Source organism: Crassostrea angulata, chromosome 1 (assembly GCF_025612915.1).
Source record: "Crassostrea angulata isolate pt1a10 chromosome 1, ASM2561291v2, whole genome shotgun sequence".
In the NCBI taxonomy this organism is placed as follows: Eukaryota; Metazoa; Mollusca; class Bivalvia; order Ostreida; family Ostreidae; genus Magallana; species Magallana angulata.
The window spans coordinates 39390333-39416661 of NC_069111.1; the positions used below are offsets into that span (position 1 = coordinate 39390333).

The 26329-nt window shown below is 34.5% G+C and overlaps 2 protein-coding genes across 6 annotated transcripts in view; one reads left to right on the forward strand and one right to left on the reverse strand.

Annotated features, from left to right (window-relative positions):
• The window catches only part of LOC128180706 (uncharacterized), a 41599-nt gene that overhangs the window by 13930 nt on the left and 1340 nt on the right, over nucleotides 1-26329 (forward strand). Inside the window, exons 1-5 of one of the 5 annotated variants that reach the window (XM_052848852.1) lie at nucleotides 934-1067; nucleotides 3529-3658; nucleotides 4607-4646; nucleotides 23898-23949; nucleotides 26005-26223. In XM_052848852.1, the coding sequence (XP_052704812.1) occupies nucleotides 23898-23949; nucleotides 26005-26223 (271 nt within the window). In that variant the 5' untranslated portion in view covers nucleotides 934-1067; nucleotides 3529-3658; nucleotides 4607-4646. Of the gene's footprint in view, nucleotides 1-933; nucleotides 1068-3528; nucleotides 3659-4606; nucleotides 4647-23507; nucleotides 23587-23623; nucleotides 23730-23897; nucleotides 23950-26004; nucleotides 26224-26329 lie in introns of those variants that run through there. The other 4 variants (XM_052848870.1, XM_052848860.1, XM_052848834.1 and 1 more) reach the window with 4 other exon arrangements.
• On the reverse strand, nucleotides 760-7234 carry LOC128180666 (uncharacterized). The gene is made up of 4 exons (XM_052848803.1): nucleotides 5335-7234; nucleotides 4753-4954; nucleotides 1916-2157; nucleotides 760-1209 (listed from the first exon to the last, which is right to left on the reverse strand). The coding sequence occupies exons 1-4, from the start codon at nucleotides 5405-5407 to the stop codon at nucleotides 890-892; spliced, it is 837 nt and encodes a 278-aa protein (XP_052704763.1). The 5' UTR covers nucleotides 5408-7234; the 3' UTR covers nucleotides 760-889.

Consider the following 26329-nt stretch of genomic DNA (forward strand, 5'->3'; position numbering starts at 1 on the left):
CCATTAATATATCTAAACGAAAAAGTGAGATAAAACCAACAGAAAATATACAAAATTATGTTAACTAACAAATAAAATCTTAACTTTTAATATTACAGTTCTAAAAAATATATCTCGGTGAAAAAAATTTTTGTTTGAATTTCCTCTGTTTTGCTAAAACTTCAACTTTGTTTGAGCCTAATACCTAATATAGTGAAAATATCGAATGGCTTGTCATTAATAATTCATTTCATAATTACTTTAAGTGTTTAGAACAAATTTTACTCATGACATTGAACTTTAGAATAATCCGAATTTGAGAACACAAACACTGAGTAAACAGCGTCCTTAAAGCTGAACACCGCTCGTAAATAGGCACTGTCCGCCATATTTCCCTTTAATCACTGCTGTCCCTACAACCCTTATATAAGGGACAGACCTCTAAACAGTTCAAAGTACTTCGCTGTAGAGGTCTCACCTGTGTGGACGTACATTTTGTCTCGCCGTGTTACTCGGTCGCGATGAAATTATCAAAATTTACGCACCTTTTTGAAGCCAGGAATATACTAACATCAAATAAATTGGTCAATGCATTATTTACGAACAGAAAATGAACATAAGAAAAGAAAAAAATGCATAAAATCTAAAGACCACGAAAGGAATACTACATGTCGGCCACGAGGTTCAGGTGTGCAATCGGGTGTAACGAAATCAAAGGGTCTATATACCAGGTATATGTGTGACGGTGCCGATTTACGAGCGGTGTTCAGCTTTAAGCACTAAAAAACATTCCATTTGACTATTGATTTATGCCAATATATACTCTTAGCGAGCTATTTCCCTACAATTTCAACAAACTAAATATTAAAAAACACTTTAACGGCCAGATGAAACATATTATAAATTTTTGCTATTTCCTGGTACAGCTTAAAAAGTTAATCACTCTGATGGAGTCTACTATAATCACTAATCCAAAGGTCACAGCCAGGAAGCATGCGCCGAGTACTCCAATCGTCTGCGAGGACGAGCGGTCATCCTCGGCACAAGTGAACTTGCGTATAGTACTCGAGAGGGTGGATTTCTCCACAGTAAGATTTTTCTTCATTTCGTTTATTTCCTCTTTCTCCTCAGCCGTTAGATTGATGTTCAGATTCGGATGGTAGATTTTAGAACAATGACAGGGGCAGCTGTTACCAGGGGGAGACTCTGTGGTTGTCTTGGGGGGATTTTCTATAATATTAATAGTTTAAACGATTAGAGAGTCTTCAATGTACTGAAAAACATAGTTATCGCGAACACGTCTATAATAAATACACACACTAAGTAAAGCCATTTTCACCAACCCCCACCTTCCATGTTCATTGAATGTTTTACTGTGGTTTCATTAAAATTCTTCAGTATAGATTTTCGGGGTTTTAATAAAATAATATTTTCATAATACGTAAATTTGTGGTCAATAATCTTAAGAGTAGCATACGAATTTAGAAATTGCACTTTAATGAACGCATTACTTTGTGGTTCATCTAAATAACGAAATTCAAGGAAATCAATATTAATTTATTAAGATAAAACCACATTTAATTTTAATCTTATCAGATAAACAATCACCATAACAAATAAGTATTACGTTTTTATCGATTCAGAAGCGTAAAACTTTGTCCTCGATACTATCCTATGACATGTACGTGTTAATCAGCTGAAATTATATATCAAAAGCGCCTATATAATCGCGTAGTCAAATTTCTCCATTTATTGTTAAAGTAACAATTTTAGATAAGTAAAAAAAAGTGTCTCAGAAGCAAAGAAATCTTTCATTTAAGAACCACTTTTTTTTCTTAATAAGTGATAAATAGTCCAGTAGAATCGTTTGCACCCATTAAAGTATTTTAGTGCAAATCGATTTCTGATCAGTTCTTATACATTGTATCATACACACCTTGCATATGTGTTCCCTGAACTCCTGCGGAATTCGGAATAGTTGAACATACTCCAAAGTGGTTAGAATTGCACGCTGTATCGTAGTAGATTCCAGAGCTCCCGTATATAGTAATGCAAGTTTCTGATGCACTGCTGGGCTGTGTACTTGCAAAATTTTGAAAATTTACAGGGAGACCCTCTAACGTCAACAGGTTGCCACTAGTTTCTGTCATGCCTAAGTAATATTCCTCATAAGCGCCTCTACAATATGATAATGAATAATTGCTATATCGCCAATAATTTAGACTGAACTATTTTTTTTCTATTTTCAAAATAACAATAATAATATTACTAAAGTAAGACAAACACTTTAAGTCTTTATTTAAAATAGTTAATATTTCTTCATTAGTACAGCTAAAATAAATTATTATATCATAAATGTACTCCCTTGCACTTATTGAAAAGGTGGAATACTCAAATAGGAAATATTTTTCTCATATTTCTTAAATTTCAACATACCTGTTATGTGAATATGTTTTAATTGATAAACTAAACATGGCTTGAAGACTCGTTTATTTAAAACAATCCTCTACCCAACTCCAGCCACGGACCAGACAAAATCTTACCCTTAAGCATAAAAAATGGTAAACGGCCTTCACGTCTTAAAGGGGCATGGTCACGATTTTGGTAAAATTCTTTTTTACAATGCTTTAGAAATTCATTTCTAATGATCAAATACAATTTGAGAGCCATTCGTAGAGTTATAAGCAAGATACAGGGCTCACAATTCTTCGTCATGTAAACAAAGCTCGTGCCCTATTTTTGTTTACATAGGTTAAATATACCAGTAAAAATCTTTTTCCACCTTTTTTGTCTATCTTTTTATTCATTTTAAGCATAGATAAGCAGTTCCTATTGTTTAACATTTTCGTGTTAGGTTTAAAACTGACATTTTTACTTCACGTTCAAAATGTAAACAAACGCTTTGTTTACATGGCGAAGAATTTCAAGCTTTGTAACTCATAACTTAACAAATGACACTCAAATTTCGGTTGCCTATTAAAAATGCCTTTCTGAAGCATGGTAAATATTAAAATCGGAAAAATAATTTTTGACCAAAATCGTGACCATGCCCCTTTAATTCCATTACTTCAGTTTTTCAATTTTAAACCTTTAAAAAGTGTGACACCAAATGTCGAATGTCATTGTACATGTACTTTAGATTATTGCCTAGGCAATTATTCCTTTACTTTTTAACAAGTTTATTTGTTTATTTACAGACTTCAAAAACTTTTTTATTGTTTTGTTTTATATAATAACATAGTTACTTTGTTATTGAATAACTCTTTTAATCAATTTCTTAGATATTTTATTCACAGTAATTAGTTATCAAATATGAATCAATCTTAAAAGTTTAGTTTAGAGCTTCTGGTCTATATAAGTATAAATTCAGTTTTTCTTAGAAGAGATTAGGGAGTAGAGAAAAATAATATTTTTAAAAATTGGTCCAATTTTAACGATTTTTGCCTTGTCCCTAGGGCCTCTATCGGACAATAAGAACTGAATTTACAATTTATGATGCATCATACTAAATTTGAATAAAAATTGACACATTATGTTTTTAATTTTCAGTTCTTAGAGCACGACATACGAAGAGAGATGCGAAAACCAATTGCAAACAGAACAACAGACCAAAGTCGTGACCGTGCTCCTTTAAAACGGCCATAAATGACCGTTTCTGACAGGCAAGAGCCGCTAGAATGTTAGTATTTAATTGTTTTTGCAATGGGATGTACTCACGTTTAGTTTACTGTCGAATTCGTTTTCGACATTGTTTTGAATATTTTGCAATATGTACACAAAATATTATTTTAAAATAAACTCCTTTTTTCAAATGCTATGTTATTTTCATGGCACCCCAAAACATTTCGAAAGAGATTAAAGGGGCAAGGTCACGATTTTGGTCAAAAAATATTTTTCCGATTCTAATATATACAATGCTTCAGAAAGGCTTTTTCAATTAGCAACTGAAATTTGAGTGTCATTTGTTGAGTTATAAGCGAGTTACAGAGTTTGAAAACCTTCGGTATGTAAGCAAAGCGTTTATTTAAATTTTGAACGTTAAAGTAAAAATTACAATTTTAAACCAAAAAAGAATGTATTGAACGTTAGGAACTGTTTATCTATGCTTAAGATAAACGAAAAGATAGACAAATAAGCTGGAAACATTTTTTTACTGGTATATTGAACCTATGTAAACTAAAACAGGACACGAGCCTTGTTTACATGACGAAGAATTGCGAGCCCTGTATCTTGCTTATAACTCTACGACTGGCTCTCAAATTTTATTTGATCATTAGAAATGCATTTCTACAGCATTGTGAATAAAAATAGAATTTGACCAAAGTCATGACAATGTGATTTCCAGTAGAGATCTCGTTTGCGATCGGTCAAGATTACTTCATCATTATTATCTACAATGTACTTAAGAGCTAGGTGGCAATCTCAACGGCTAAAAACCGTTTTCCATATCCAGAAGTTTAATTTATCTCACTATTAATTTTTATTATAATTTTGAGGGCGCATCGTGTCAAAATGTGTTTGAACTAAAGTCTTATGCACATCAGGCACTTTACCGATTGTCACTCAACAAACATGGAACCACGCATCATATTGTATGAATTAAACCTCTGCTTTTCGTTTATTTCAGACGATCAAAAATGTTTGGGTGAAGTTCAATTCAATTTAAAGTATGTGTGAGCTTTCTTTTAGTTTTAAAAGTAGCAAAGTCTTGAATTAGACCGATATTAGTACATGTATATATAACATTAAATTTAAAAATTAAGGCGATCTTACCCATATATATCTAACAGAAATCGGACCGTAGAGAAAATGTCCACGTCAGGAATGTAAGCTAGATAACCATTTAATGCACGGCAGCTGGCTTGGTGTTCTGTGAAATTCTTTGCAGTAAATGATAACCAAAAGCAGGCTGTTGTTTCATCTTGAAACACGTGAAGTTTGCTGGGTCCGAACGATTCAGCACATGGGTTAATCCCTAGAGCACCGTTAGTAGAAAGTTTTCATATAGTACAAGCAGTGTTACAGAGGATACAAAAATAAATACGTCTATTGAACCATTTAAAATATAGAGACATTACATTTGATATTAGAACAATCTTTTTTATAAGAAAATATCCAAGAAATAATTTTAATTAAATAAATGCTCTTCACCAAGTTATCCATTGAAATATGTTTAACTTGTTTAATTTCAACATAAACGATAATGATTTAAACTCACAAAATAATTATTTTTTTTTCCAGATAGCCCCATTTATCTAGTTATCATGAAATTGTGATTAGGAAAATTAAACTTTTTTTTCCTTTTGTATTAATGCACATTTTATAGTTTTGATTACATTAATATCTTAGCCTCACCGTGAACTATATTAATGTATTCCAAGGTCCGTATGGATATCCACATAAACGCAAAAGCCTTTGAATTGGTCATTGTAAAATCCCTGCGACTCTTTCCGATCACTTTTCCATGGTTTTATTTTCAAATCAAAATCATTAAAATTTACGTAAAAAATTGATCCGGTATCCATTGTTTGTCAAATGATTACTGTAAATTGAACAGTCAACAAGAATTGCGTCACAGGTGAAAATTGTCAATATCAGGCTACTATGTTCTTCAATAACCTATTTCCAGAATATAAACTTACCGAAAACTATCACAATATAAATTACATAACTATAAATCTAATGGCAGAAAGAACAAGCAAGAGACCGTTTTTGGATTTTCAAAAAAAATGAATTAGGAACACTTTGATATGTACACAAACATGAAACATGCTTCAAATTTATTTGCAAAACAGATGTATTATTCATCATAATAAACATTAGTTCGATCATTTCAACAGAGAGCACAGATAAACAATAATTGAAAATAAATGTTATTGCAAATTTAATTCAAGTAAAAGATTAGTTTTATAAGGAACCGACAGAGAAAAGTTTTTCATTCTCTTATGGGCTCAAACTTTATTTTTGAGGATTTTTTCTATAAATATATATTTAGCCAAATTTGAACGCGTCAAAACTTCCTCTTCTTATACATTTCATTAACCTGTGCTCATGTTTATTTTATTCACTATATTACGGTGATTTTCAGAAACGTTTTTAATTGGCAGCCTAATTCAAAAAATCTTCACAGGCAGAAAATAAATATTTCTCAAAATTAGGAAAATTCTAATCAGTGGTGAGAAATGAGGAGTGCGTAGTATGCCTTCAGCTCTTTAGCTGCTCAATGATATCTTTTTTTCACTTCCATTTGTTACATGCTCCCAAGGGGGAGGGGGGGGGGGGGGCTCAATTTTCTTTATATGATCAGCAACTCTATGATAAAGCTGACAAAAATTCATAAAAGCATTTGGTCGCCATATTAGTTTCGATCGCTCCTCTACTGCCACTGGGGTATATATACCCGTTGAGAAAGTTACTGTCGGTTGCTTTCCGATCGACGCATTCAAGTTGCATGGACTTCTAAATGCATGAACTACACACTGTAGTAAAATGTAGTAATAAAGAAAACAACAATCAATGATATACAAAATATATTTATTCTTTGAAAGGATGTCAAAGGTATCCGTATTTTTTTGCACAGACAGTGCTGCCTAACTTCGCATGTACATCGAACACGTGTGTCGTTCATACAGAGTGCATAACGTCTGCATCTTCGGCGACACTACATCCAACACAGTAGCTAAATGATAGTAAATCCAAGAAAGTAACAACGTTTCCATTCGTTCCTACACGCCCCTTTTCCGTATCTAAAACACCCCTGCGAATGTGTTCAGAATGTTTTCTGTATCGTTGCTAAGTATATAATAAATCCAGAGGTGCTCGAATGAAAGTTCACGAGACTTCACCGAGATTTGTTCAGTTCCTGTGAAATTTCGAGCGGAAGTATATGTGTTCGGATAATATTCTCAAAATACGTAAGTTTTAGTCGTTTTTCATATCATAGCATACTTTGATTTATGTTAAAACATGAAAATCGTGTTAGATGTATGTTTTATTTCACCATCTAGCAGTTATTTAAATTAAACGATGATATTCAGAACAGAGATATCGTTCGTGTTCAACCACGTGTAGAGTGGTTGAAAATATAAACATTAGGTTGCTTAATAAAATCATAGCCATGTTTTATGCTTGTTGTGTGCAATACCATGTTTTCAAAAAAATAATTGGTGTCTGTTTTGTATAAAAACTTAGTATATCGAGCCTTTTTCAAGGAACATTCTGCATAAAATAGTATACAATTATTTAATGCTTGAGCAGTCAATAGACCAGAATATTTTTCCCGAGGTTCAGGGAACAGCTCAGTACGATCTATTGCCCGAGGCCAACGGCCGAGGGCAATACATCATACTGAGCTGTTCCCTGCACCAAGGGAAAAATTCTGGTCTATTGACTGTTCAAGCATTAAATAATTGTTTTATTACCTAATTCCTTCTTAAGTTTTCGGGGTTTACAATTTGCATATTGCAGATGGTTTTCATGCCATTATGCAATGTATTAAGATTTTTTTCATTTTTTACATGCACAAAACCTGTTGCATGCATTACAACATCTCAATTTAATATAAGTTTACACAAAGAAGGGGGGGGTCTTCAACATATTATCTTTTAAAAAGTCTTTTACCTTATCTGAGGCTTTAAAACTGTTAATTAGTTGATTATTTGATACTCCATTTTAAATTTGGTTTCACCAAGTACTAAAAACAGCGTTTATGTAAAGGAATATACATTCCTTGAGAACTATCGAAAGGATGTAACATTAATTAACACACCCGCGTACTGAAATACGTTGCCGGTCCAATAGATCGCAGTCTATTGACCGGCGGTCCAATAGATCGCAGTCTATTGACCGGCAGTTCAAAATAGAATTTGTAATAAAACAACAAAATATTTTTGATTAGGTAATAATATAGTCTGTTTCACTATTGATCAGAGGCTATTACTAAGTCAGGCGCGGATCGAAAATAAACCCTTAGGGGGATATCTACTAAGCATGTTAATTGTTGCAACAGCAGAAAAAAACTATTGTCACATTAACTTCTAGAACACATTTATCCATCAATTAATGAAGATAAAGTTTAAAATCAATAAACCTCTAGATTTTATATTTGACTGCAAGTACCTAGATTCTATGAAATAGACTATGAACACGAGGCACGAGTTTTACTGTGAAACTGAAAGGGTCAAATAAAAACACGTGGTCTAAAATTTAAATGACAATAACATTCGCATGGGGTGTAAAATCCATGCGATAATTGACATTGCTCGATATGCCACAGTGTGTGGTTTGCGCATGTGCGATGTTATAACATACACAGGGAAACGGTCTACAATTATCGAGGAATTTTCGAAGTACCTGCGCCTGGATTTCGGTCAAGTCTTTTCGTACAATGTAACGTGTTGGGGTGTATGAAATTCCTGAATGCAGTAAAGCATGAATAGTGCTCTCGGCCTTATATAGGAGGTGTGTAGCAATGAGCAGAACATAGAAATTGACAACTAATATGGCGGTAGTCGGAGATAAAACGGAAATAATGCGTATTTATGAATTCATGTCAGCTTTAAGTCATTTTTTTCTATGTAAGTTTTAAAAAAAATACTGCTACAAGAAAAGAGGATAAACTGCAATGAACATTATGATTAAATCTCTATTATTCAACAACATTATATCTGAGATAAATTCTACTGATAAATAAATAAAAAAAATCTAATAAATTATGAATAATGAAAATTCACTGAAAAAATAGGTATGTTTTTATTTCGAATTCAAATTCATTTAAGTTAGTACGTTACGTTGCTACTTTTACTTTTATTGATTCATCATAATTCATTACTTGATCACATGCTGTGGTCGCCCCAACAGTCGCATAGTAAAACATATTAAAAACAACGCCAATTAGTTGAATATTGTGGCTTTTCCTCTCTCATTAAAGACAAAACCCAAGACAATTACGGCAAAATTAAATCATGTAGCTGGATTTTTCACCAAAGAAAAAATCCTGTGAAAACATGTTGTAATTAATGATAATTCTACAGGTACATATAATTTAAACCTTTATGATAAAAATATTTAAATAAAAAATGATACCTCCGCTTAATATGGAGATCCAAAGATATCAATATTTTATCTTTGTAATTAACCATAATATGCACATCTGTTTTCTGAATGCGTTACTCGCTAAATGTAAATAGAGAAATGTAAATATTACTCTATTATATGTTCTTCGAACAATGTATCTAGCCATTTGTAAATCGTCATTTTTCCAAATAGATATGACAGAGTACACGAAGGCAATAAAAAAAAAACGTGAAATATTGTTTAAGAGAACGACATTAAACACTTTATACTGCTTTACCCCGACAGAAAGCATGGCTGCTCTTGTAAGCTAAATTTAAAAAAAAATAGAGTTAGCTATAATACTACTATAGAACTAGTATTATTATATAATCAATCACATCAACTGCCTTATGTGGATGATATTCATGTTATACTTCTTCAGTTAATGCTAAAATTTCAAACTTTCTTGTCAATACTTATAATTACCCGCATATATTTACACCCACCAAATATGGTTCCTTGCATTTTTTTACGGAAGTTGATTCTGATTCATAACTTTTTTGAAAATGATATAACTGAAATCTACACGCCTTGTTTTTCGATTTGTCGATACTTTCATCGACCTAAGAAAATTCACGGGCTGGACTAAAAAATCATGATGATGTCTTATTTAAGACGATTTGCTTCTTTTCCTGATGTATATTAACAATAATTAAGCTAATTTTGCTTACTTTTTACATCGATTTATTTATTTGTTAAAATAAAAACAATCAAATGCTTTCTTTGAAGACATATGCGTGTTATGAAGGGAGCGGTTGTTAAAAATAACATAATCCGCTAACGTGGATTTTTAGATGAAAACTGAGATAAAAATATCATTTATCCATAATTGATTGTTTTCAAAATAGACCATGCATTAGAAACTGTAACTGGTAAAAAGTCACAAATTTTTAGACGGGGTCACGTGACCCCGTCTATTAGTTTACTGTCAACCGAAGTCTCAAACCGGAAGGCATGCGTAGAACACATGAATTGAGTCTACGCGTAAGAAAATAGTGCAGAAACTTTTCATTCATTTCAGTAAATATATACTATAAAAACACGCATTAAATCGTTTTAAGTCCTCTATGTATATACCAAATTCTATAAAGAAAATAAACAAATAGCTTTATTGATCAAAATATTCTAGCTCGGGTTCAATAGTTGTAGCGATTTGATTTGTTGGAATGAGTTACGTAACTGAATGCACAACGCCGTCGCCGATTCAGTTGGTGGACCAGCTCATTAATCAATAGAAGAGGCTGACGGATGAATCGAAAGTAAAGTTCCCACACGCAATGTGACATTTTTGAAAAGTTGTGAATTCTATTTTAACAACCTATCTCCTGAAAAATACGCGAGCCGAGGGGGTCTTACTTATTAAAGAGACGGTACGGCGCATCTTATCGAAAAACCGACTTGAAAAAATTTTCCAATCGGGTTCGGTATTTTTGTGCTACTCATGAATGTATAAACTTTCAGAAAATTACAAAGTTTTCAGTGCAATAAATCTAATTCTTTCATTAAAATTAATAATTACGTATAACCTATCACATAAATACATCGCAACGTGTTCGGGGTTTAGCCTTCTATACTATTACGCATGCGTATTCACTGTAAACAAAACACGTGCAGGACTCGCGAAGAATCTCCTGGACAGGTTTGTTGATAAAAATATGTCTTTCCTACTTCTCATAGGTAATAACTGTTCAAAGTTTTTAAAATAACCACAATTATTATTTTGTAAGCATTTATTTTTCGTGTTTATCATAGGAGTTCTACAACCGAAATTTATTTTTATAAATCAGGCCCCTTGAGGGGTTATTTGACATATTTATGTCTATTCATTTTAAAATGAACCTAAATTGGTAAACCATATTTAAATTATCGAGTAAGTAAGGATGTGTTTCATTAGAGAACCGTTTTAACCTCGTTTTCCATGATGACCGTAGTGGGACGAAGATCTATTAGTTTTCAGCACGTGTCAATTACTGTCAATCAAAGTCCACATGGTGCAAATAAACGATATAAGATTATTCCGGTTTGTACAACCCTTGAATTTCCGAAAGCTCATAATTACGTTAAAGGGATTTTCATGTATTTCAACTATTACAATAAGTTATTTCTTATTTCCTAACTATACAATAGGTAAATCTGAAGTTATTGACACATGTGTTTTCAGCTGTACTGTCTCTTTAAATAAGTGTTTCATTGGCTTCGAGTCTACTTGCGGTATGACTGCTGTTCATCTCTAAAGGAATAAAAACAAGTCTGAATTTGCCCTCACGTTCACTGACTCTCTAGTTAATTTAACTGAATTTAAATTTTGAACAATGCATTGTAAGCAAAATCTATAAAGATTATACATTTTGTTTGACCAATAGATCAAATAATATATACAATCTTATCGATTGAAGAACCAAGTTAAATGTTAATGTTCATGTTGTCCGGCTTAGTTGGAAAATATAATCATTTTTTTTAATGTTACGAGACATAAATTTACTCTTTTTTCTATACTTTATAACGGACAAATCAGTCATATTCATGATTAAACAGAATTCTTCATCAATATCTTAATGTCTCTCATCAGAATCTCAGCTGATCTTTCTCCCATCGGTAAATATCTCGCACCAATATTAAACCTATGAATTCAGAGATAACGCATGGTTATGTTTTAAATTTTTAATTTACCGTGTGGTAGTATATGTAAATAAATAGAATTTATCTCAATTTTAAGAAGATTAAAAACTTCAAGTTTTTATCATAGTTTTAAAATCTGATTTACAAATCCTTTATTGTAGCTCTTCGAAAAATTTGAAATTAAATCGCTTTCGAAATTAAGTTCATTTTTTCCAAGACACACATGGAAATCTGCGCTTAATAGACGAGAGTGTATTGAAAGGACACAGATCCCTGAAATGACAATGTCCTACAACATTTGTTAATTTTGCTGTTAAAAGCGTTAGTTTTGCATATGTTAGAAATTTTAAAATCAAATAATTCTGAATTAATAGCTAAAATTATTAATTTACAATTATCATACAATAATTATTGCTCTATCAATTGTCAATGAACATTACCGCCATGTGAATATTTTTTCCTAGACATGATACCAACTCTCCTTCATTAGCACTGAGTAACTGATCTGGAAATTTTCCTTATTTTTTTTTCTAACCAGTCCTTTAACTGACCTATCTCTGTAAATTTATCAGTTAATGTCTTTATTATTCTGTTGCTTTATTTTTAACGATAAATATAATAGCCTATCAGGAAAGGTCTACCCCAAAATATAACGTGATTCATTCACTTCTGATCTCCATTTTCTAGTTTTATCAATTTGAAAAGCAGTTGACTGAATTCGGAGGATGATTTTTAATGAAAGGAACAGTTGTATCGTAATGCCAGTAGATGATCCACGAGTTTACACAAAAAGTAGTAATTGGCGAACGAACTTATTTTTACCTATTAATTTTATATGAATCGCTGCAAGAAAATCGAGACAGATAAGTCGGTCTAAAAAATCAAAATGGCTACCGTGACGAACTTTTTAAATTGTTATAGTACTTGGAATAATCTTATTGTAAAAGGAAATATTTCTAACGTCAGGTACCTTTTTTGGTTATCGGTTTACAAATGTTCACTTTGTTCGGTAATTCAGCAGTTTGAGAGTTTTCGGAGTTTTCATAAACCTTGTATAACAGATAGCGCCCAACTTGTGGATTTTCCCTTGGATCACAAAATTAAATAAATCTAATGATTTAAATTATCTACCTTGAAATATTTGTTTTGATTTTCCCGGTTAGTTGTAGTTTTTAAAATTTTTCCTTGGGGTCTTATTTTACGTAAAATTCTGAAACATACGTATATTATGAAAAACAGTCCCTACCGGGAATTAGTAAAATTTAGACAAAGTATCAGGCAATTGCAAAAAGCTGAATTTTAACATACTAGATTGAAACAACTTATTCAAACTCATAATTTTTGGAACATATTTGAGTAAAACGTGGATACTTTCAAGTCTTCAGTACTCTCAGTACTTTAATTTGTAGTAGGTACTCTTACATCTTGAGAAGGATCAAGTTTGCGTGTTGATAAGAGCAATTTTTGTATTTAAAAGGACGAGCATGGATCCCCAAAACTGTTGAGCTCATGGATGTAACTAATAGCAGAGAGATATGATGAAATAGTTGTTGCAGCATAGTCCTTTGAAAATAGGTATGCAACATAGTATACTAATATGTGTTGCTTCACTGGAAACTCAATAATTAACTCGTATTTCTCGGCAAAATCTTTAAAAACTGTCCAAGCATGGGAGTACGAAGCTAATGAGGAATTAGTAAGGCTCGCATCGAATAGTCTTTGTATGTCAGTTCTCAATTTGGAAATGGCGGCAGTGGAGGTATGTTGACTGGATTGCTGTCGGCCATGCAGGGTGCCAGTTGTAAAAACTGATTTACCTTTGAACGAGAAATACAATCACATAGTAAATTTTCTTTTGAAGTCAAATGCTGAGCTTTAAAATAAATATTAAACTTCAAGCATATCAATACCAGTTTTCTCAAAAGAATGATGTGCTTATCTTTTGCAGTTTGTTTATTAATGACATGAACCAGTGCTTGATTGACTGTGTTAAACAAAATCCACTTATTAGCCATATATTAGCCAGACATCAACAGCCAAAGCTATTGGGTATAATTCTAAAACTGCTATGATCTGATTTCGCCAAAAGTCATTCCATTCTCCTTTGAACCACGGACTACCAAAAACAAAAACGCAGCATTCCCTGTAGTGTTTGTAATTTACATTACGTATTCTAAGAGAGACAACTCTATGCTATCCCCTACTGTGTTATGTTGGGTTATTGCCCCTGTATTATGTGTGACGTTGTTTCCGGTTTTAATAAAGGTCTTCAATGACGAACCTGTTTTATTCATGGTCTAAATCTGGTTTAATCCGTGTGTGTAGCATACAAGGACGCTACATAAAATTGGCGACAAGGATAATTAACGATTAAGGATCACGATGGCAGGTGTTTTGAGGCATGATTTGCATGGACTTCCACATTTTGATGTTTCTGATGTAACTGGCATCGCATCCAAATGGCAAAGATGGCGTAAGGCATTTGAATTATATGTAACAGGGAAAGGGATAGAGGGTGCAGCTCAGGCAAAGGCTTTGCTTCTACATACAGCAGGCATGGACGTGCAAGACATTTTCTTTACGTTACCGGAAGGTACGGGTGATAACGTTTACGCAAAAGCGCTGAACGCTTTGGACAAATATTTTAAGGCCCAAGCAAATGTTCCCTATGAGAGATCTGTTTTTCGAAACATGGCACAGTCCACACAGGAGACTATTGAACAGTACTAGTATATAACTCGATTACGTCAGCGTACAGAAACGTGTGAATTCGGGAACCGTGACGCAATAGACGAGAGGATACGTGACCAGATTATCGACAAGTGCGTACGTCATAACTTGCGCCGTTAACTATTTGAAAAAGGTAGAGAACTTACTCTCGACCAAGTCCGTGAAATCGCCAGAGCTATGGAAGACTCTGAGAGACAAGCCACATCAATTGAAAATCATCCCAAGGAGCCAGTAGCAATGTTGTAAACAAGGTTAGTGTTCAGCATAAGAGACGTTTTGTGAAAAAGACTAACATGTTACAGTTGCGGTTATGAAGGGCACTTACGGAATGATCCTAGATGTCCTGCTAAGGGGAAAAAGTGTCGTAAGTGTAATGAAGTTGGACATTTTGAACGACAGTGTAAAACCAAAAATTGGAGTGCTAAGGGGAAACACGGGAGAGTTCATAGCATAACAGAGCAGCTAGATCAAGGCGATGAGGACAAAGCTTACGCATTTAGTGTCCGTTATTCTGTGTTAGATGATGGCCTCGTTGTGAATATTTGGGGTGTTGACCTCAGCATGAATATCGACTCAGGAACAAGTTGTAACATTATGGGGATGCCGTTATGGAACAGTCTGAAGGACAAGCGCATCGAATGTGTTTCATCCAAAGCTGACAAGCAACTCTTCGCTTATTGAAGTCAAGAGCCCCTAAAGGTAGCTGGCATATTTACAGCAACCATGAAATATAACCAAACCGTTATACCGGATGTGGAATTCGTGGTCATCGACGGGAAGGGACAGGCCCTACTTGGTCGTGATACAGCTCTACAGTTGGGTATCCTACAGATCGTGCGCAGCGTTAGTAATGCCGTCAACGCAGATAACCGTTCAGTGTTTGATAAGTACCCTCAGTGCTTCAAGGGGGTAGGGAAGCTGACATCGTTTCACCTAGAAATTCCGATTGATCCAGATGTTGAGCCAGTGATTCAACCAATGAGGCGGATACCGTAAAGTTTGCGTGACAAACTCGCAAACAAGCTAGATGAACTGCTCGACCTGGACATCATTGAACGCGTTGAAGAGCTGTGTTCGTGGGTGTCGCCCGTTGTGTGCGTTCCAAAACGTTCAGGTGATGACACCAGATTGTGCGTATACATGCGCCAGGCCAATACCGCCGTCAAGAGAGTTCGTCATCCTATTCCAACTATTGATGATCTTTTGCATGAAATGAGCTCTAGTACTATTTTTAGCAAACTTGATGTTACATGTACTTGGGCATATCACCAAATTGAATTGAAACCTGAATCTCGAGAAATTACTACTTTTGTAACACACAAGGGTTTATTAGATACAAACGTCATATGTTTGGTATTAGTTGTGCCCCTGAAATGTATCAAAAGGTCATGCAACAAGTGTTGCAAGGTTGTGAGGGTGTACACAATATTATGGATGATATCATTGTACATGCAAGTAGTCATGATGAACATGATAGATGTCTTGAAAATGTTGTCAAAGTGTTTATGAGAAAGGTTTTACCCTTAATAGGGACAAATGTCAATTGAACATGTCACAGGTTGTTTTTATGGGTCATGTGCTGTTTGGTCGTGGCATAGGTCCGGCGGATGTTAAAGTCAAAGCTGTCGTTGACGCGCGCGAACCGAAAACTTCAGCAGAAGTTCGTAGTTTTCTGGGACTCGTGAATTACAGTTCTAGATTTATTCCGGATCTAGCAACAATTGCTGTCCAATTACGCGAGTTGACGCGAAAAAATGCAATTTTTAGATGGGGAAAATCGGAACAAGAAGCATTTGATGAACTGAAGCGTCGTCTTGCGGATGCCGAAACGTTAGGCTACTCTGACAAATCTGCGCCGACCAAGGTCATAGCTGATGCTAGTCCCGTTGGACTAGGGGCGGTACTTGTTCAAGAGCAAAATGGTGAATTTCGTGTTATTTCATATGCGAGCCGTAGTTTGAGCGATACGGAAAGTCGTTACTCTCAGACGGAGAAAGAGGCGTTAGCTCTAGTGTGGGCATGTGAAAGATTTCATGTTTATCTGTACGGCATAGATTTTGAGCTCCTCACTGATCACAAGCCGCTTGAGCACAGGGGCTCGTCACGAAGTTTTTTCAACCTTTTATATATACCACCTCTACACTATAAAATACGCGTACGATTTATCTTGATCAACAAAATTAACCAATGAGAGCGCATGAATAAATTTGGTGCGCGACATCTGATCGAAGAAAGTGTCACCGGAGAGTAAACTGGAAGAAAATGCGTGAAAACTTCTAAAATTGTTGCCGATGTTTAAATTTTGCAGGTATTCCTTAAAACTATGGTCCTTTCCCGATCTAATGATACCTAGAGTGCAGGGTTTAACGTCCGAGAAGAATTAATACGCGGCGACCGAAATCGGGAGGTAGCGATTATTTCGAGTTTTGATTCCTCCCTTGTGTATTTTATAGTATAGAGGTGGTATATATAAAAGGTTGAAAAAACTTCGTGACGAGCCCCTGTGGCTTGAGTGTATTTATTCTCCAAAGTCAAAGGTTTGCGCTAGAATAGAGCGTTGGGTGTTGCGCATGCAACCGTACAATTTTAAAGTTCGGTACATTCCGGGTCCGAAGAACATAGCAGACACGCTTTCACGTCTTGTCAAAAATGACATTCCGCAGAAGTCGCACAATATTGTAGACGACTACGTTAGGTTTGTACCTGTAGAAGCAACACCGATTGCTATGACAACTCGCGATATTGAGAGAGCGTCAGAGGATGACCCAGAACTTTGTTCGGTTAGACAATGTCTTGTAAATCAGCAGTGGCATCGCATCGAGTTCAAGCAATATTTGCCAATAAGGAGCGAATTGTGTTCGATTGGAAAATGAGTATTACGAGGTACGCGAATCGTAAATCCAGCACAATTGCGCGATCAGGTTCTTCAACTTGCGCATGAAGGACATCCCGGCATACATGCAATGAAATTGCGATTAAGAAGTAAAGTTTGGTGGCCAGGGATTGACAAATGTGTTGCAACGTTTTGTAGAAGTTGTAACGGGTGTCAGCTAATAAGTCAACCTAGTAAACCCGAAGCGATGAAGCGCACCGAGTTGCCTTCTGCGCCTTGGCAACATCTCGCCGCAGATCTCTTAGGTCCATTACCGAGTAAGGAGTACATATTAGTACTATTTGATTACTATAGTAGGTATTTTGAAGTCGCAATCACGAAAAATATCTCTTCTGAGAATATTACAGCATTGATTTCAAAGTTCTTTCTAACTCATGGGTTGCCGTTATCAATCCATACAGATAATGGTCCTCAGTTTGTGAGTCAGCATTTTAAAGATTTCATGTTGAACAACGGTATTGTCCACCACAAAACGACTCCTCTATGACCGCAGGCGAATGGTGAAGTTGAACGCCAAAATAGATCAATACTGAAACGTGTTAGAATTGCTCACGGTGAAGGTCGAGATTGGAAAGCGGAACTTGATAAATTTCTTGTAATGTATCGCAATACGCCGCACACGACGACTGGTGTTAGTCCTTCTCAGTTTTTGTTTGGTCGCAAGCTTCGCACAAAGTTACCTGAACTTTTTGACTACAATGTTGATGATCTTGAAGTACGCGATCGCGATGCGGAACAGATGGAAAAGGGCAAAATGTATTCCGATAAACGTCGAAGAGCGGTTGAATCCGATATTCATACGGGTGCTAAAGTTCTTGTTAAACAAGATCGCGAACACAAATTATCCACACCATTTAACGCATCACCGTTTAAAGTTGTTGAGATGAAAGGCAATAGTGTAGTTGTTGAATCAGATGAAGGTGTACAGTACAAACGAAATGTTACACATTTAAAGAAATTCAATGAGAGAGAGCGTAATTGTTTGTCAAATGAACCAAAATTGAGTGAAAATGATGAGAGAGTTGATGAAAACTGTGAGACATATCCAAGTACCAATGTAAGTTGTAACTCAGAAAGTCAGTGTAGTACTGAGTCTGTCAGTATGTCCAATGATACAAGTAGTGAAACTGTTGGTGTTCAAAGTAGACCTGGAAGAAATAAGAAACTGCCATCCAGATTTGAGGGATTTTCTTTGTATTAATAACTTCCTGGGAAATAACTGAATTGGCATTCTGGTATTGGTAAAATGTAATAGGAAATCTTCATGTTAAATTTGGAATTTTTTTTATTATGTCTTTGTCAACACAAGTTAATGATTTGTGCCAATGTACAAATTAGTATGGCACTGCATATGTGTTAAATTGATTAATTTTTTAGAGGTTATTTCATCTGGTACATAGTTGTATTGCAAGAAAGGAAGGGATGTAGTGTTTGTAATTTACATAACGTACTCTAAGAGAGACAACTCTATGCTATCTCCTACTGTGTTATGTTGGGTTATTATACCCCCCGCAAACAAAGTTTGGGGGCTAAATAGGAATCACCTTGTCCGTCCATCCGTCTGTCTGTCTGTCCGTCTGTCTGTGGAATCGTGTCCGGTCCATATCTTTCTTATGGAGAAACATTGGAAGTAACATTGGAAGTTCTTACTTCACACAAAGATTGCTTATGACCTAAGGGTGTGTCATGACCATGACCTAAGGTCATTCGGGCAAGGTCAAGGTCACTGGCAGAAAAAATGCAAAATTCGTGTCCGGTCCATATCTTTCTTATAGAGAAACATCGACATTGGAAGTTCTTACTTCACACAGATTGCTTATGACCTAAGGGTGTGTCATGACCTTGACCCAAGGTCATTCTCGCAAGATCAAGGTCACTGGCAGAAAAAATGCAAAATTTGTGTCCGGTCCATATCTTTCTTATGGAGAAATATTGGAAGTTCTTGCTTCACACAAAGATTGCTTATGACCTAAGGGTGTGTCATGACCTTGACCCAAGGTCATTCGTGCAAGGTCAAGGTTACAGGCAGAAAAAATGCAAAATTCATGACCGGTCCATATCTTCCTTATGGACAAGCATTGAATGTTCTTACTTCACATAAAATATTGCTTATGACGTATGGGTGTGTCATGACCTTGACCCAAGGTCAATCGAGGAAGTTTATGGTCATTGTTTCGAAAATGCAAAATTTTGTCTGTGTCATTTCTTGTATTAATGGAAATATTAGAAGCTAAAATTTGACCCAAAGCTTGCTCTTCTCAGGCCACATAAAATTATTTTCAGATTTTCATCCCCGTTTCTCTGAAAATGGTCTGCCCCGATGAAATTATTATTTTGAAAAAAAATGTGTGGAAAAATTTTTCCGGAAAAATCGGGCTCAGTATACCAATAATTCCAAATGTTTAAATATTAAATGGCTGTTTGACATGTGGATTTCGTTTGATTTGAATCATGGTTGTTAAAGGAAGGATGCAAATGTCCTCGTGCATTAACAGTTAACTTAAAATAAAATGGAATTAAAGGATAGAAATTGGTTTGTTTACTCCTATAAGCATTAACAGTTTTAAAAAATAGAGCAGTTGTTATTTATAGAAAATGGTCAGTGAAATAGAATCATCCAATATTTTCTATAATAGCAAAAATACACGCGTTATGATTTTTTTCTTAGCGGGGGTATCAATTGTGAGCTTGCTCACAGTACCTCTAGTTGCCCCTGTATTATGTGTGACGTTGTTTCCGGTTTTATTAAAGGTCTTCTATGACTAACCTGTTTTATTCATGGTCTAAATCTGGTTAAATCCGTGTGTGTAGCATACAAGGACGCTACATTCCCCTCAGCTCCAGATGCATCTGTATATAACCATAGTTCAGTTGAACTTAACCATATATCTGGGGAAAACATTGAAGAACCAATAGCTCAATCATTTCCTTTCAACCAAAATGAATTGATACTTACAAACCGTGTCAAGTTTTTTTTTTTTAAATGGTCAAATAAAGACTTGACTATTGATTATTCAGTTTACCTAATTAAAGTTCACCTCGTTAATTCAAGATATGTAATGTCATTACCAATAATCAATAGTTTTATTGCACTTACAATGACAGAAGTGTTCTGCTCTGACATCGAGTGAAGTCTCTAGATTGGGGTCAAGGTCATAACATACCTCCTTTTTAAAATTCTCCTTAAGAGCATTTGTACTTTTTTGTTGGCTCTCTACTTATGTTTTGCCACAAATGCATGAGAATAAATTTGAAAGTCCTTAAAATTTATAATAACCAATTCTTTATTTTGTTTAAGGACACAAATTTGGTGCGGTCGATCTTTTGCTTGTTGCTTGCGTCACATCAAATTTGAATAAATTAATTATTATTTGGTCAAGTAGATTTTAATTTCCTCAATCTCGAAATAAATTATAATCGATTTTTAAAAAGAAATACTTTAGAGGGGAAATGTTTGCAAGATGTAAATATATTATGCGAATAACAAGCTTTTTAATAACTGCCAAGCAAATATATACTAGGAGAAGGAAACATTGATGGTACATTTTGGTAATTAACTAGTTCAAAACAGGATATGTATGTAACAGAATAAGGTATTTAAAGCTGCTTGGTCCGATTTTTTTTGTTATTACAGTATCAAATTGTTTTCCAATACAAACCATCTTAGAAAGTTATGGACTTTCTCCTATTTACACGAGCAGAATCAGTCTCCTTTCGAAGTTAGAAATATTCAAAGTAAATAAAAATAATTTCTTTTGGGCAAACGAAAAAACAAACCATAGTGCATCACGGGAATTCTTAGAAAAGGAAACCGTTTGGTTTCGTCCCCCGAATGATTTGGGTTATTCAACTCGCATGCTATAAATCGATTGTAAAGAAAGCAAACTTCAGACATATTAGCGAACAAAACGTACACATGTTAATTTGTAATTTGTCTGATTATTTCGACCTTTATTTAATGCAGTGTCAAAGTCGTAATACAACCATTCCCGTCTCATCGTCAGGGGTGAGTTTAACACGAGGCGAAATAACGCGGTACCCTTTTATGTCTTTTGTTTGTTAGCAAATTTTGTACATATTTTTTTCATTGAAATTTGGCTTAATTGACCAGAAAAAACTACTGCAATGTCTGTTATTATACATATACTAAGCATAACCATCGTTTAAAAGTGTGCATAAAATTTGATAAAAAAATCGGACCAAGCAGCTTTAAAGTATCTTAATTTACAATGAACAATACAATCAGAAGATCAATACAAGAAAATAGATGGCATTTAAAACAAGAGGCCAATTGGCCTTAACGGTCACCTGAGTAGCATATAACCCATACACAAACTTGTCGAGGAGTCTTATATATGCATTTAATTAATTAGGTTTCATTCTGGAGTAGAAATTTTTTTAATTTGCAATGACGACCACCTCCCTGCCTGAAATCTTTCAAAAAGAACTATGAAACCTATAATTTTGGCAAAAAACTTAAAGATCTGGTCTACAAAACCATGAATTCAGTTTTCAATTCATGTGTGTTGGAGTAAAGAAGATAATTTTTTAACATTATATGCATTAACATCTAAACATCCATTTTGCCCCTGCCCTAAAGTCAAAACCCATACACCAGGGGTAACGAAAATAAAATTTCAGTAGATGACTTCCTGGTTAACATATCTATAAGTCAGTTTTAATACAGATGTGTGAGAATAGATAAGAAAATTTTTAAACAATATATGCATTAACACTATATTGCCCCCCCCCCAATCTCATGTCCTGAACCCCTGACCCAGAGGCCATGAATTTCACAATTTAGGTAGAGGAGTTAGTGGACATCATTACCATTAATTCAGTTTTTTGCCAACATGAGGGGGAGTAGAAAAGAAGATTTTTTAAGATTTCATACATTTTTACTATATAGCCATATTGGCCCCACCCTAGAGCCTGAATCCATGACCCAGGGGTCATGAATTTCGCAATTTTAATAGAGGGCTTCATGGACAACATAATCATGCATTTAGTTTTAAACAAATATATATGGGAGTAGAGAAGAAGATTTTCTAAGATTTAATACATTTTTACGATTTGCCCTATTGGCCCCACCCTAGAGCCTGAACCCCTGACGCAGGGGTCATGAATTTCACAATTTTGATAGAGGGCCTCATGGACATCATAATCATGCATTTAGTTTTAAACAAATATATATGGGAGTAGAGAAGACAATTGTCTAAGAGATAATACACTTTAACTATATGGCAATATTGGCCCCACCTTAGAGCCTGAACCCTTGACCCAGGGGTCATGAATTTCACAATTTTGATAGAGGGCCTCATGGACATCATAATCATGCATTTAGTTTTAAACAAATATATATGGGAGTAGAGAAGATTTTTAAGATTTAATACATTTTAACTATATGGCCATATTGGCCACACCCTAGAGCCTGAACCCATGACCCAGGGGTCATGAATTTCCCAATTTTGGTAGAGGGCCTCATGGACATCATAATCATGCATTTAGTTTTTAACAAATATATATGGGAGTAGAGAAGAAGATTTTCTAAAATTTAATTCATTTTAACTATATGGCCATATTTACCCCACCCTAGAGCCTGAACCCGTGAACCAGAGGCCATGAATTTCACAATTTTGGTAGTATGGACATCATAACCATGCATTTAGTTTATTCCTCACATGTGTGGAAGTAAAGAAGAAAATTTGGCTTTTTTTTGCATATTTGGCCCCGCTCATGGCACCCCAGGGTTGGTAGAGCCATGAATTTCACAATTTAAATTCTTCTTACCAGAGATGCTTCACACCAAAAATTGTAGCGATTGGCATGGTAGGTTTCAAGAAGAAGTTATAAATGTAAAATTGTTTACGCCGGACGCACGGCGCACGACGACGGACGAAGACCAATTGCAATTGGTCATCTGAGTGACTCAGGTGACCTAGAAATTAATTTTTCAAAAGTGAATATGTTGTCTTGGATTTCTAGATATTACTTTGGCTTTAAGAAATTAAGTTCAGCGGGTTTTTTTTAAAAAAGTTTTGTCATGACTTTACTCGAACGTCTTTAGATTTCAATCGTAAACCCAATTCCACAGCTTTCATAAATTTATAGAAATACATCTAAGAGTACGATTGTTCTACGAAAACGTATCGGCGTACCCTTTTAACTTGAACTTTAAATATTTCTTGTGTTTGTACAAAACAAAGCAATGGTCAGTTTCTTCTTGTTTGTGAAATTCCAAAATGTACACGGTAAGCTATTTAAAAAATCACCAGTTGTTTTGACGTTACCTCAATGGTTTAAGAAAATGAATGGACTAGCAATCGATTCGCAGCTATAACTAGCTTTACATAAGAAGAATTTTCGCATTGTTGTTGCATGGTTGAAATGCGAGGTATTCTTTTCTTACATACCTGCATATCGTTATTATATATTCTCATACCGTTTCATAACTGAGAACTAAATTTGACATTAATATATCAAAGTTTTCGTGTATTATTTTAAATACAATTTGCAGTATTTCAAGATGTCTAAAAGTACGTATTTTCTTTTATTTTTAAAGATGTGGCATCATTATGGAATCTGGATTTTTATATCATTTCGGATTTATCAAGGTAAGAAATTATATATTGAAAGAAGGCTTAATGCACTTGTTCATATTTTAACTATTTATCTATCACAAATTACATACAAGTGGTGAACATATGCTTAGCAAGTTTCTAATGTGATACTCATATGAGCTTCTCAGGAAATTCCACATTCTTTCCATTTTTGGGATCTTTCAAAAACATTATTAACTAAGCAGTAATTCATTAATGAAAATTGCATTATGGTAAAAGGGGACAAGCACATTTTTTAAAATAAAAAAGTAAATACTAGGAATATCAATAGATGCCTTGGTGGAAAGATCATTATGAGTACAAAAACTATTGAAAATAAATTTTATACCGCAAAGATTTTTTTTAGAATTATTTGATTTAGAATAAAAGCAAAGGGGGCAACTCTTCAAGAAAAGGAAAAGGTCATTAATAAGGACACATGCCACTCTTACATACTGATACTTAAACATGGAAATTATGTCCAGGGATACCAAGCATTAAGCCCATACATATCTGTTATGCAACCAGATTCATTGAATCTGGGGCTAATGAATCTGGGGCTATTATGGATCGGATACCTTAAAGCATAACATACTTTTGAAAACAGTAAATGATGCTTTAAAATTATGGGACATAAAATTAAAGAGGTACAATGAAATGCCTGAGTTCTTTAGAGGTTCTTCGACCTAATTATGGATATCAGGGCAAAATGAGTGTGTGGTGTAAGGATAAACGAAACACCAGGCGTTTCTCAAAAAGGCGTTAATTTGGGGTTAAGTTAGTCCGACCAACGAAGTAACGCCAATATTTAGTCGGGTCTAAATTGGGTTTCTGAAACAGGTGTAAGTTGGGTTTAAATGTCGAAGAACTTGGATATCTCCACTGAGTACTAAGCATGTGCATACCATATTTTGTTTTGCATTGAGGCTATGATTATATGTGGTGGATCAACTTTCCAATTCGTAGTACATGAACTCGAAAGTACATGTTATACTATACCACTGAATGTGCATAGTTCAAGTTGTTCAGAACAGTTTATATTAATGAAGGCAGAACAAATGCATTTGCATTTAGATAAACACAGATGATATCTTAAGAGGTTGCAAAAACTAAATATATTTCAATATTGAGGCACAATTGTACATAGAATTGAACTAAACAATGCATAGAAATATTCGTGTCAACATGAAAATATCTATAGAATGCAGGGTATTGTAGATATGACTGCATACATCTGCTGAACGATAAGTCATTTTAGATATTTAGACATTTTCAGATGCTGAGATAAGGCATGCTTCTCTTTTATTCATATCTTTAATTTACTTATAGAAAATAATAATAATGTCTATGATTTATGAAAAAGAAAAGTTCCATCCTCTGTTCCAATATTGTAAGAATTTAGATAATGACAAGGAAACGATTCTTGATTTTCTGCGAATCAAATAATTAAAGTTATGAAAGATATTCATTTGTCTAAAACACATTATCTACATCAGGAATTATCAACATTTGAGGCCAGGGCCTCCCCAATTCCCTTTCCTGTTTTTGGTTTACAAAAATGTAATCAATTGATTGTTTTGTTTTGGGTTTTCTTTCGGGGGGGGGGGGGGTACTTAATTGAAATTAATATATACTGTGTACTGGGAATTATTCGCCCTGTTTAATTTATAACCATTTCACCCTCGGTTTCAGCGGGCGAATTTATGATTTGGCGATTTTCAATATCTAATATTAAGTAACTTTAAACACAACTGTGACTCGGCGAATTCACAACGGACCAAGCGCAAGTGTGTAAGGGCGAAAATAACCCTATATACAGTATCTTGATTAAAATATAGATATAAAAGCAATCATCTAAGAACCCCTCTCTATTTGAAGAAAGTTTCATAAATAAAAAGTTTCTAAAAGTCCAGGAATAACATATTATTTTTTCATTTGTAAGAAGATGTTTTATATGTATCCTTACGTCAATAAATCGCATTCATTAGACTGATGCGTTCATCTATAGATGGTATATATGGTCGAGTGTGACGAGTAGAAATTAACGTGTACAATTTCATACTTTTTAAGCTTGCACATACATTGATCATGGCAGTTATCGAAAAGGATCGAGTTCAAATCTTCTATACAGTACTTCTGGAACGCTAGAATTTTGCAAAATGGAATGTTCATCGAATCCGTCGTGTAAAGGTTTCGGGAGGATGTCGGGGAATTGTTATTTCTCAAGCTCTTCTGTTCCAATGTCAACAACATGTTCTGGATGCTCTTTCTACACTAAAGACAACTGTGGTTCGTTTGAATTAATACGCTTAATATTTTAAAGATAATTTCTTTTAATTTAATATCTCTCAATGTTAATGCAATGACAGGTAGATATGTTTGGATACAATGATCT

What these genes read in the sequence shown, in the direction of transcription:
- LOC128180666 (XM_052848803.1), bottom strand. Translation starts at nt 5,407, where the DNA reads ATGACCAATTCAAAGGCTTTTGCGTTTATGTGGATATCCATACGGACC. An exon ending in ATACATTAATATAGTTCACG is followed by an intron (nt 4,955 to 5,334) that starts GTGAGGCTAAGA and finishes ACGGTGCTCTAG; the next exon opens with GGATTAACCCATGTGCTGAA. An exon ending in TCAGGGAACACATATGCAAG is followed by an intron (nt 1,210 to 1,915) that starts GTGTGTATGATA and finishes TTAATATTATAG; the next exon opens with AAAATCCCCCCAAGACAACC.